Genomic DNA, 12,722 nt, shown 5'->3' with positions numbered 1-12,722 from the left:
GATGGAGAAATTTGGTGGGAAAGGGCAAAGTCTGCAAAACATCGTTACTGAAATTGAGCGCCTTCCTTAAAAAAAAAAAGCAATTGAAACTCTGTGTTACTGAATTCTTGGGCAGCCAAACAGGGCTAACAGCCATTTTGGGGCAGGACTGAGCACTGTAAGTGGGGCTGGGGCAACAGAACAAGCCTATGGAGAGGGGGCTCTCCTCCTGCTCTTGGTTGGCTGCTCCAGTCTCCCACCCGGCCGGCCAGGCGGCCAGCAGATGATCCCTCAGTTTGGGAACTGTCTCAGCTCTATAGCATGGGCTCAACTGGAATGATGTGCGTGAAACTAAATCTCAGTTGAACTTGCTGCCAGAAAGTAGGATTTAATACGCCCTTTCACTCGGGCTCTGGCATGAGAACAGGTCCCGAACGCATGAGAGCGGCCCCAAATGATCAGCAAATGGGTTCTGCAGCACCTGAGGGAGGGCACTGAGCTGCTGCCTGTGCTGTGAGCGGTCCCCAGTGTGTGTGCGCGCGTGCATGTGTGCACGCACGCTGGACGGACGCCTTGTGCAGGCCCCAGAGAATACGTGCTAGCATAAGTCGCAGGGTCTTGCTGCACCTCCCCCCCTGCCCCTTGCCCTGCAGCTGGTTTGTCCTGGGGGAGCCCAGTGCGCCCGGCTCCTCTGCTGCTCCTGCTGCCTCTCTGAGTGGCCCGGAGCACCAGGCAGCGCCCAGCCAGCTTCCGTCAGCGCTCTGCGGCGGCTAACGTGTACTCAGGCGACTTGGGAGCGAGGTATTATTTACCCTGCTGACGTCAATGAGAACATATTATCCACTGTCCTTTTCTGTAGCCTGAAATGAGCATCAGCACTTAGGGAACACAGCCACCTTCCATACTTCAAAAATCCCACCCGAGGCCTGACGAGGTGAAGGCCCTACCTCATCCGCCTGACATGCATCTCACCCAGGCTCTTAGAAAAGAACTTGTTTTTATTTTAATTCAAGAGGGTGGAAACGTAAAAACAGTACATTTTCTTTGCAGAAAATTACCCCCATTTAAATTACTGTTTGATACAAAGATCATTTATTAAACCACATTTTAGGCAATTTTCTAACATTGAGTGACAGGTTACATTTTGATTTTTTCACATTGGAGCTATTATGATTTGCACTCAAAATACAAAGCTATTGAACTCACCACTTTTTCTTAGTAATTAATAAAAAAGCACACAGGAAAAATAACTACAATTAGATTAACTTTATCAAAAGTAACTCACAAACCAAACATCCAGCAAAGGCCACCCTCCTCCCTTCAGCAATAAGCAAATATTCTTGCCGTTTCTACAAAGTGCAAATAACTCCGGATCACTTTTATTTCTTAAACTGCAGTCCCCAAAGAGAAGCAAATCTCCTTTTCTCTCTGCTGCTTTTGCCTTCGGAGATGCTGGTGGAGGCGGATTTCTTTTACCCTTGGTGGTGGGAAGGCCTCCCCACTGGAATTTCCTTGACTGAGCGAATCTTCGACAGACAGGCATCCCACAGCCAGCGGCGAGTCCCAGGTCTCTGTAGTTGCTAATGTAACATCACTCCAATCTGGGGTCATATTTTTCCAGGATGTTATTTTGCACTTCTATTTTTAAAGCTCCTGCCTACCCACCCACTTTGCCTCTGAAAAGACAAAATCTTCAATCAAAGTATGTTATTTGTTTTAACCCTACAAGTGTCTAATCGGCATTTCTCCTCGATGGGCCTTCACTGTAAAGAAACGTTACGCCCCTCCTCAGGACCAGGCTGGGTCCATGATTCTTCTCTGTGCAGCCCCCTTTCTTGGGGTTGGGTTTGTTGGCCTGCTGTGGGGGCCCAGAGCTGTGCAGTTTGGCCCCTTGGCAATCAAGGAAGGGTGGGTCCTTCTATCATATGCTCCTGTAGGAAATCACTATATCGCGCAACTTGGAGAAACTAGACATGTTGATGTGAACCTAACTTCTGTAGTTAACTGGACACTGGAAGGATGGCAGTCTGTGGGGTCTGTGTCCCCTTAGCCTTGTTCATGCAGGGCCACCTGGACAACTGCAGTTGTCACCTGGAGGGCACCTCTTTCCCAAAGCCAAGCAGCTGTCAAGTGGACAACAAGGTTGTGGGGACAGTGTCACATTCACCCAATGCTTCACCATGATGGGGACTCTGTTTATACAGCTGTTTGCTCATGAAGAGTCCACTGCTACCAAGGAGGGCAAAGGGTGCCCAGCGAGAAGCCGGAAAACCCACGAGCTTGTCCTGGCCGCTCCGCACACGAGCTCTGTGCACTTGGACAAGTCACGTCAACAAGTCATGTGTTTGCCAAGAGCTTGGCTTTCCTCAGCTGTAAAATGAGGACTCTACCTGCCCAAATGACTCCATGGAATTGTGAGGATCAGAAGAGCTGGCCTGTGAAAGTGCTGGCCTATTGGTGCAGGTGTCAGCTATTGCTCCTCTCCCCAGGCGAGTGGAATGTCGGGCAGGAACCGGCACAGTGGGCGCTGGCTAGGGCGCTGCTGCCTGTTGCTCAGTGTCTGCAACGGTAGGTGCCGTCTCCTGCCAGACGTGTCGAAATCTGCCCAGATAAGATGTGGTGTAAACTAGGGTGGCTGTGAGCCTTCTGGAATCAGCCAGGCTACCTTAATGGGGAAAAAATGGTAAAACAAGTATGTGAGGGGCACTGTGAGACCAGACACTCTGAGGCAAAAGGGGCTTTGGAAGGCCAGCCTGTGTTTATCCTGCTGCCTTCCAGGGGCCGCAGGCCGAGACAGAAAGGGCTCCGTAACCAGTCACTTCCCTGGGGCCGCAGGCCCGGGAGGACCGTACTACTGAACCTGTGAGAAGGGATACATAAATGAAAAAGATTTATCTTTGTCCAGTTTAGAAACAGAGGCAGATGATACTGCTCTTGTCTTCCACACATCACTTTGAAGATAAGTTCTGTACGAATTTCCTTTAAAAGCAACAAAATGATCAAAGGTCCCTGCCTAGACAATGACTCCAACTTACTACCTGTTCTCCAGTTTTTACCTTTGATGTCTAGGCACAAAGGGACCGAGCGGCTCGGGTGGCTTCCGAGGAGGCAGGAGAGGCAGCCCAGTGTGGGGTGCAGATGCAGCCCAGGTCAGCCCCAGCACTGGGACTCCGCAGCTGCTCACTGGGGCCAGTGTTGTCAAGTGACACTATGTACTGTCTCTAGAGGAGGAGGAATGTGAAAAAGTTATCCCCACTATGAATTTCCTTTAAACCCTTAGGGTGCCTGAGGGTAACTGTTGAATAGGGGTTTTTAAATGTAATACAGAGCTGAAAATTCTACCCCAACATAGCGCCCAATATTTAAGTACCTGCAAAAGAAGCCACTCATGTCCTCCTGTCCACCTGTCTGAACTGCCTGCCCCTGGCCAGAGGCTGTGCTCACCTCCGCACCGGGACCCCGGGCCAGCTAGCACGAGAAGCTGCTGCTTGTCCCCTTTCTTTAGTTTCTGGTTGGCCACCCTGTCACTCTAGCTGAGCACACACCCTTCTCCCCAACACTAACGATTAGGCAGAATTCTTTTCTCTGAGAGCCCCCCTTTTAGGTACTAATGACAGTGTGGGGGCAGAGTGGGAGAGGCCAGTGCCAGATGAGTCCCTTCTGCAGAGGCCTTATGTCTACTGGAGGGCGATACTCCCCCAAGGTGGTTGCCTCTCGCCCCATAAGGACACAGGGCACCCCCCTTCCTCCAGGAACTCCAGCCAAGGGCTGCCTTTAGTCCCCATCCCAAGCTCCTGCCAGTCCCACCTAACCAACGCAGGACAGCTTAAACCCTCGCGAGTTCTTTATTTCTGAGGAAGAAAGGGACTTTCTCTTTCCCAGGAGGCAGAGTTTGATTCAGAAAGGAAGGGGTTTTGTTCATACCAGAACTCACAGAGTCCTTTAGTCCCATCTCCTGGTCCTCCGTGGCGGCCCCAGATGTCTCCCATTACGCCGATGTTGGAGGGTGGCTGGTGTGGCGAACCTTCTGCCCCCTTCTCTGTTGCCAAGGTAGCAAGAGGCCACTGCAGGCCCGGGAGGGGCAGAGGGGGCGAGGGGCGGCGAGGCGTCGTCAGTGGAGCTCACGGCAGTTTTGAAATGGAGCAGCCACCCTCCCTCTTTGCATTAACACGCTCTGTTTGCCTTACAGGGACCTGCGTATCAGCTGCACGTAAATACCAGAGACACACTTGCCCGACTAGAAATGGCAGAACTAGTGCTTTTTTTCCCAAAGCAGAGACTAATACCCCTGGATTAAAAAAAGAACATAAACAAAAAATAAAGAAAGTACCACACATATTGCACTTTTTGCTGAATGAAATTTTTACCTCACGTTCATCTCACCAAAGTCTCTTCAGAGGAGCCTGGTTTACAAAGTAATAAAGCTAATGATTATTATACAGTAGTGTACACACTGCTAATGTGAAACAGACTGGAAAGAAAGTCGTTCTTTCAAAGCAGCCTCTCATAAAAAGAGAGGTACGAAGCCTTCTTAGTGTTACTTCAGTATTTGTGAGGAGAAAACGGCTTGGCAGCTTACACAGGTCACTAGTTAGGGGACAGAGCAACGGCAATGATCAGACAGGGCTGGGAAAACACCTGATTGACCAACAGAAGCAGTCTCCTCTCACCACCTTACGTTTCAGTAAATACAGATCGTTAGGGAATTTATTGATTTCTGCTTGAAATAAATGAGAAAAACAAACAGGAGCTTACAACACAGGTCCGGCAGGCGGGTCACGCACTGGCCAGGTGAGTGCCCGCGCCGCTGGTCTGTCGGTTCCTACCATACCTGGCCCTGCTGGTGCCTCCCCATGTCTCTCTCTGGGCCCTTTAACCTTCCAACAGCCTCGCCGCTGTCTCTCATCTGTCAGCCCGCTCGTCCTGCCATAGCTCCGAGGTTTCCCAGGCTAAGTGGCTGATGGCCTTGCCGGGAGGCAGGTGTTTATGCCAATCTGTAACTGTGCCATTCCTGCGACTCTGAAATGAGCGGCCTGCATTTTCAATCTGGAAAGCGTTTTAATTTTATAAATATTACAGCGCTTCTGTAGTATATTTTGGGAAATATCCTTCAGCCTAAACAAATCAAGCCCTATTTTATAACTGGCTTATTTTGCAAAACCTTAGAACAGATTAGAGATCTTAATGAAAGGATCCCTTAAATGAAACGATGTGATCTATTTCATGAAATCATCAATCTTAAGCATGAAGGAGAATAATCCATAGAAGGAACATCATTCTTCCTGGATTTTCACTGCGTGTTGCTAAATCACAGCATGACAGTCCTCCGCACCACCCTTTCTTGCTAACACCCAGAGTCCAACCCCACGCAGAGAGCCTCTGTGAACGGGCCTGGCGCCAAGTGGAGCCGATGACAAGGATGCTCCAGTTTCAATGCTGGGCGGGGCTGGGCGGGGGCTGGAACAGAACTCCTTAGACTTTCCATGCTTCTCCTCACCTGCCTGGACACTTACTACAAAGAGGAAAGGCAACTTAAAGGTGTGTTCTAGATGCAGCATCACTGGAGTATCTCTCTTCTTTGTGCTTTAAGGAAGATGCTTTGTGCTTAGCGCATTCATCTGCTGATAGACAAGCCGTTCTAAAGGACAGAAACGATAGTCTTTGTAAATAATACTGAATTTGTAACCCTTGGATGTTACTGTCCAAATGACAAGTTACTCATGACGTCTAGGTATACAGTTAACTAGCTGTAGCATCTAGTTTTTACTTACTCTGATGAATGAATTGTAAGGGTTAATTTACTAGTAAGATAACGTGTTTGGCAGATGATCTGCTTAATGGTTAACACATCTGTGGTTTTGAATATTGCTGTAATACTTGAACATTTCATTACAAGTCAGAACTTTACGGAAATTAAGAATGCGATTCCCACATGGTGGAAAACAAACTCTGAAGTGACTTTGGATTTAGCATTGACATCAATGGAAAACTATTGGTTTCTACAGAAAAGAAAGAATTAAAGCATGATCTGGGGGAAAAGGCACAGCACTACCACTTCACATGGGAGATCAAAGTTCATTTGTCTTGTCCTTAAAATTGCTAAGCCCTATATGAAACTGTCCAAATATACAAAGCTCAAACTACTAGCAACATAGAGTGTAAAGTCAAAGTAGTTATTACATTTTAAAAGAGACGCCAGGTCCTCTAAAGACCCACTGCTCGAACCAGAAGTCTCCACAAGGACTGTGCAGGGAGAGCCCGTCTTCCCCGGCCCGGGGCTGCTGCTCCTGACGGCTTCTTGAATTCGTGCCCCCAGTCTCCACTGCGGTGGGTCTCTGGTTCTACAGGTGACATCTTTGGTGCCAAGTACACTCTGACGTTCTGTAACCCAGGGCACCTTCTGAAGTGGTGTGTCACCCGCTCCCAGGGGGAGATGACCACTGGTCTCAGGGGTCAGTACCAGCCATTATGTAGTGGCCCCTGAAACAAAGCTCACACTCTACTGCTTTTCAATGGCCTCAGGGACAACTTGCCTCAGCAGCTTAGAACTTAGGATTCAATGACCAAGTACACTGTCCTTTATTTCCTGTGCATCAAATTTCATTATGCATTCTTGATCTGCCTTTAAGCAACATGTTGTTGCTTGGCTTCAGTGAAAAATATATTGCCTTTTTTTTTGCCCATATACAATGGCACACATTTTTCCTGCGTTCACCAAGGTCTCCCTCGATAACGAATTGGTGGAGTTTTGCATAAAACCTGGGTCTGGATGCCTTCTTCGTATAAAAACATTTTTTGGTGCCTCCCGTGAGAGCTTGCTCCACTTGACCTAAGGGCGTGAGCTTCCGCCTACAACTATGTTCCAGCACTTGCCACAGAAAACTGGTGGGACAGAGGCAGGAGGAAGCAACATCCACCCGGCCAGGCCCTCTGATTCCAGTTGGGTGACTTGATTTTTTCCCCATTAGGGAGAGGGCAGGAAAATAAGCTTTAAATTTAAAAGGCTGGAATACAAATAGAAATACTCTTCCTTTACTTGACCCGCCTTACTTCCTGTGCTGAGGTTAATTTACCAGGACGTAACCACTGTGCTGTGGGTCCACAGCCTCTAGCATTTCACAATCGAAGAGTCCAGGGAACTCAGAGAGGGCTAGAGGGTCGTAGCTGGAGGGGGCCTCCTGCGGTCCTGAGCTCCTGGGACAGTCTGGAGCTGCCATGCCGCTCTGCTGGGCTCCATCCATGGGGTACTGACAGGCAGTGGGATAGTCTGGCTCAGGGGAGGCAGCGCCTGGCAGCTCACAAGTCTGATAGGAGAACTGTAAGGGTGCTGGGGCAGCTCCCGACTGTTGTGGCGGTGGTGGCGGCGGCGGCGGCGGTGGCGGCTGCTGCTGCTGCAAGTGCACGGGCAGCGGCGGTGGAGCCCGGGGACCAGGCGAGGAGGGCAGGGGCTGCAGCCGCATCTCCTGGTACTGGCGGAGGAAAGGGCTGTATTGCATTTGCTCTGAAGCAGGCTCCAGGACGGGGCTCAGAGGCTGGGTCAGGCTGAATGGCGGTGGCTGCTGTGATGGCGGTGGTGTCTCCTGGTGGGGAAGGGGCAGCTGCTGACTCTGCTGTGGGTACGAGCTCTCCGCTATTTGCATCTGATTAAAATACGCCTGCAGCTGAGACTGTTTCTGGAGGAAGAGTCGCTTCTGTTGGAGTCTAAATGGCAATACCGAAAGAAAGAATTTTAAATCCTCTTCAGTGATGGCCATTTTAATGTAAATCCAGTATCAGTCATTAGCTTTAGTCCCCCACCTCTCTCTTTCCCGTGGCAGAAGAAAACAAAGTAGGGGTAGGAACCAATCGTGTCTGGTTTCCTAAACCCCCCATTCTGACCAGTCGGTGCTAAAGTGAACACTAATTCATTTTCTCTAATACTCTGAGTTTTTCTCCCTATGAAGCAGGAGGCTAATTTCCCATTTGGAGTGATTCAAAGGTGTGGTGACACCTTGGCTTCTGTGGGTGTCTGGAGATTGATGGATTAGGTAATTCTACCTTGGCCAAGCGGCTTGTACTAGTGAGGCCTAGGGCAGGAATACTGCAAGAGAGGACGGAGGCCTTCCCTGCAGTATAACCCACTTAAATCGCATGAGCTCGTGGATTCTGAAAGCATAATATATTCACAACCCAAAGGGGAAATGCCAGACGAAAAGGAAAACAAAGCACATTTGGGGCTGCTATGTCCTAAAAGGCCCATGTTCCATGGACGCTGGAATATCTGCATTGACGATCAGGTCTTGACACCTATTTTCCTAGTAGAGGCAAACACCTGGGGAAAAGGACAACACATCCAGCATTCTTAAGTCTTCCATAAAGAAAGTGACTTCTTTGGCCAAAGACCCCTTCTCACCTGTGTTCCTGCAGCTGCTGTTCAAGGCTCCTCGGTGGTTCTTTACAATAAAGCTGACAGGTGTTCTGGGCTTTTGACAGAAGGCTGGGCTTCTGGAAGAGCAGAAAAATAATACAAGCATGACAATATGTTGTCATCCAGAATGCAGTCATTAGATTGTAGTTCTGCCTAAAGCATGAAGCCAAGTGTGTCCTCCAGAACCCACGCAGAGTGAATGGACTGCCACCTGCGCACTGAGACCCTGGCAGAGCCCGTGGCCCTGCAGCATTGGGTCAGCAGGCCTGGAGTGTCTCAGCTCTAATCTGCTTCAGTTTTCCATTTCTAAAAGTCCTGTAAGACTGTGAGGTTCACAGAGATTAAAAACAATGAGAAAAGTGGAGTTAAGTCTTGATAGCAAAGGCCACAGTACCTGCTGAATGAACGAATGATTCATTCTTTTTTTTGAGGAAGCTTAGCCCTGAGCTAACTGCTGCCAATCCTCCTCTTATTTCTGAGGAAGGCTGGCCCTGAGCTAACATCCGTGCCCATCTTCCTCTACTTTATATGTGGGACATCTACCACAGCGTGGCTTGCCAAGTGATGCCATGTCCGCACCCAGGATCCGAACCGGCGAACCCCAGGCCACCGAAGCGGAACGTGTGCACTAACTGCTGTGCCACCGGGCCGGCCTCTGATTCATTCTTCATGGGATCTATGTTGTATCATTTTTAAAGATTTTTCAGGCACCAATGTAGAAGAAAGTTGATATTAAAATTTTGCTGACTTGAGATTTCCATTTTATTTATTATTCATTAAGAGGCATAACATTAGAAGCAAAGAAGCCAGGTTTCCCTTCCTACCACTCAGTGGCATTGTCCTTTCCTGGGGCCTGAGGACAAATCCTTTTTTGCCGCCAACACAGAGCATAAGGCTAAGTCTCAACATGTTTCTAGAAACTACAAGTGCAGAGTTGAACCTACCTGCCTATAAGGAATCAAGCAGCTACCCTAAAAAAATACCAAGCAAAATGGGCTTCTGCTGTGCAGAAAGGCAGGTTCTGGATGAGTGGAGTGAGCTGGGGTGACAAGGGGAGGCTCCCACCTGGAGTCTGTGCTGCAGGTACTGGGCTTCCAGGCCTTGCCGCTGGGAGAGCTGAGGACGCACGCTGGTGGCGAGAGCAGACACGCTTTTCTGCTGTTGAGAAACTTCCTCCTGAGGAGCAAGGGGTGAAAATATTTTCAGTTCTCCGTGTGGGAGAAAGTTTCAGTTCTCAGTTTAAGCACCTTGGGAAACGTCCAGAGGAACTCCAGCTCTGTGGGCCACGACACTCCAAGCTCTTGACACAGCTAGTAGGCTGAGGGTTAATCACGCTGCAGAAAATTTACACAGGTATCATCTGTAGTAAACGATTACCCAGTCAGTACTGTAGCAAAGGCTCTTGATGTCATCAGGAGGCCACTACTTTCATGTGGGCATTGAATGCTATAATATCCTTGATGCACTGAACATAGGCTCAAAATGAAATTTACTGGATCAACAATATTTTTCTGTGTTTTTAGCATAAATAATCCACTTGTAATAGTTAATGAAGTGATATCACATCAAAGGTAGTGGCAACAAGCTTCTCATTTCTGTGAAGTTTACTCTTCTTAATTTTTATGTGTGTTGGGGGGGCAGTTCAAGGGAGACTGTAAGAGCTAATTCATATCAAATCTGCCCTATGAACCAAACAGAGCTTGAGAGCGTCTAGGCCTCCGTGCAGTACTGATCCCCCAGGGCCAATGTGGGTGTGTCTCACCCATCAGTGGCAGGTGGCAGCAACAAAGAAAGCTTTCAGGCTGTGGGCTTCCCCAGTGAGCCTGCGTGCTCTAGGACTGGAGTAAATCCTCTAGACGAAACAACATATCTTCAGGACAGACTCACGCCTCATCGTCAGCACTGTGGGAAGGGTCCAGGGCACCCACCTGAGGGGAGCTGCTGGCCACGTCTTGGAGCTGAGGAGCAGCTGAGGCCAAGTTAGGGTCTGCCTCCGATCCTATTTGTTCATACAGCAACTGCACTTTATTCAACTCTAGGATTCCTTTGGTTCTAGCCAGATTTTGAAGATGTTGTCTAAATGCTACAATTCCTGAAAGAAAGAATAAGGACCAAACAGTTTAAATAAAACACAAGACCTTCCAGTGACCACAGGTGTAAAACCAACACGGCAACAAACCCCCTCAAGTCCTATAATATAAGAGTTTTAAAAGCCAGGAGAGGGCAGTCAGTCACCTTGGGTGAGGGAGGTGTCTGACGCCCTGCGGCCCTCTCTGAAGCTCACTGGCGACCTGTTGTGGGCCTCTCGTTTCTGGGAGCTCAGAGCCTGCATGGCCGGGTTGGCGGGTCTCAGGCTTATGAAGGGAGACGTCATGCGGGGTGATGGCTGATTGGCTAACATGATGTCCTTAAGCGGAGGGCTGTCCTCAAGGAAGTTCAGGTCCCTCTGAACAGACCCCATATCATACTCAGAGTTCACACTGTCAAGGGAGGGGTTGTCACTCATGGAGAAAATTTTCCCTTTAAGAGAAAAACAAAACAAAACAAAACAACAGTTATGACCAACAGCAAGCAGCATCTCCTTTGAACATGGGATTCAAAGCATAACCAGCTTGAGTTTCCACAGCTGCAGTGTGCTTAATCTCCAACCGAACATCTTTTCAGAACCTTTTTACAGGGCAATTTAATCAGCTTTGAATTTAATGGGGAAAACACTCCAGAACCTGGACCCATACAACCTCTGCCACTCCCAAAGAGCCCGAGTCCTCGACACCTCACACGGCACTCGCATGAATCCTAGGAGTTAGGGGAGCCAACTCAGAGATATTTCATCTCTCTTAGCTGCCGAGCAGGCCTAAGCCTACAGCCTGCTGAATGTGGTCTGTACAGGATAAAACGTTCACTGTATTTTAGAAACTGGCTGGCATCGTTACTGTTTTTTGGAGACTGGAATATGAGTTGCTGCTGTGAAGCCTTAACCCAGTGCTGACGGGCGCTCATACCTGACCCCGGCATTACCACCAGCTGGTTGGTCACTTCCGACAGGGTGTGCCGTCTCTGCCCACAGCGCGTGGACTGGAACGCGTCAAAGGCCTGGCTGGGGTCCTCCTCAGCCTCTCCTTCTGTCTCCAGCCCTTCATCAATGGAGGTCTCCATCATGTTGCTGGGCAATGACTGGCACCCCTTCCTCACCAGCACAGGCGGCACAGGGTCCAGCAGACAGCCATTCACCTAAACATCAGTGTGAGAGGAAACTATAAATTGCTGCTCTGCTGAAACACTAGAAAATCCACAAAGGAAAAAGTGTCGACTTGTAGCAAGCTAGAAGTTAAGTAAAATATTAAAAATGTACATATTTGTTACCAATGACGACACGCAGATTAGAAGTTGAGGCAAGTCAACTGCAGCTTAGAGACAGAAGCCCATTATGACCCAAATTGGCACTGTCTCCCAGGTTTCTCTGAGTCACCGTCATTACAATAAACAATTTTTTTTAGTGGTTTCCAGATGAATAGGGGTATATTAGCTTGAGGCCTACCAGTTATTTTTTTAAAATAAGGGAGACAAAGAGGGGGAAGATGAGATTTAAAAAAAAAAAAATACCTGTATGGCTCATAACTAAGAAAAGAGTAGTCACCAGCATTCTTCTCATTTTCAACCACAAAACATACTGGAAGGTTCTAGACATACTTTTATGTTCATAATTTAAGTACCTGCCCATTTGATTTAGTCTTTAATTGGTTCTATGTGCCCGAGGAATGGAAAAAAAGGATTCTTTAAAGACAGGCTGATACCACAAAAAGGATTGAAAAAAAAAAAAACACCCTCAAGTGGCAAACAGCCAAAGCCTTCCATTATAGAGTAACAAATGACTCACAGGCCCCAAATTCCAGCGGAGGTTAACGAGCACCAGCACACCGAAGCCTCTCCTCCAGCAACACACACAGTATCTACGGTTCTCTCCCACAGGGCTGAGCTCAGCACAGCTCCTGAGCGAGAACTCTGCCTTCCTACGCAGTTGCCAAGCAAACCACCTAATGGCAGGCAGAAACAGCAGACAAAGGGGAGCTGTGGTTGCCAGTTCTTCTGGCTGGTAAAAGCCCCAATGGGGAGGCAATTATTTACCTCATTACCTTAACTATTCCCCCGTGGAAATCAATGCGTTTTCTCCTATGAATAGCTGCTCAGGAACAGCCAGTCATAAGACGCTGAGTTCTCAGCAGTACTTTCACCTGGAATACACTGGGTAGAGCTATTGTTTCCTTTGGAAGCAGGAGAAGCTCATGTATGTGAGAGGTGACGTGGGACATCCCTGTGCCAGACACAGGAAGCTTTC

General features: G+C 48.6%; 2 protein-coding genes across 4 annotated transcripts in view; one reads left to right on the top strand and one right to left on the bottom strand.

Moving 5' to 3' along the window:
• PPP2R1B (protein phosphatase 2 scaffold subunit Abeta) overlaps nt 1–4,317 on the top strand; it is a 32,700-nt gene extending 28,383 nt beyond the window's left edge. The window contains 1 exon segment of the mRNA XM_023644791.2: nt 4,169–4,317. Within this exon segment, the coding sequence (XP_023500559.2) occupies nt 4,169–4,276 (108 nt within the window). The 3' untranslated portion in view covers nt 4,277–4,317.
• The window catches only part of SIK2 (salt inducible kinase 2), a 121,407-nt gene continuing 109,644 nt past the window's right edge, over nt 960–12,722 (bottom strand). The window contains exons 10-16 of one of the 3 annotated variants that reach the window (XR_290540.4): nt 11,389–11,617; nt 10,622–10,906; nt 10,315–10,478; nt 9,452–9,562; nt 8,372–8,463; nt 6,160–7,680; nt 960–5,617 (exon numbers count right to left, since the gene is read on the bottom strand). Coding sequence is in view for 2 of the 3 variants with exons in the window: in XM_001500043.7 (XP_001500093.4) it covers nt 7,044–7,680; nt 8,372–8,463; nt 9,452–9,562; nt 10,315–10,478; nt 10,622–10,906; nt 11,389–11,617 (1,518 nt within the window). In the remaining variant the exon portion in view is untranslated. Of the gene's footprint in view, nt 7,681–8,371; nt 8,464–9,451; nt 9,563–10,314; nt 10,479–10,621; nt 10,907–11,388; nt 11,618–12,722 lie in introns of all 3 variants that reach the window. The other 2 variants (XM_001500043.7, XM_070272767.1) reach the window with 2 other exon arrangements.

This window comes from Equus caballus, chromosome 7 (assembly GCF_041296265.1).
Source record: "Equus caballus isolate H_3958 breed thoroughbred chromosome 7, TB-T2T, whole genome shotgun sequence".
NCBI classification, from domain to species: Eukaryota; Metazoa; Chordata; class Mammalia; order Perissodactyla; family Equidae; genus Equus; species Equus caballus.
Note: the sequence above shows the minus strand (reverse complement) of the source record. Positions and strands in the feature narration are given on the sequence as shown.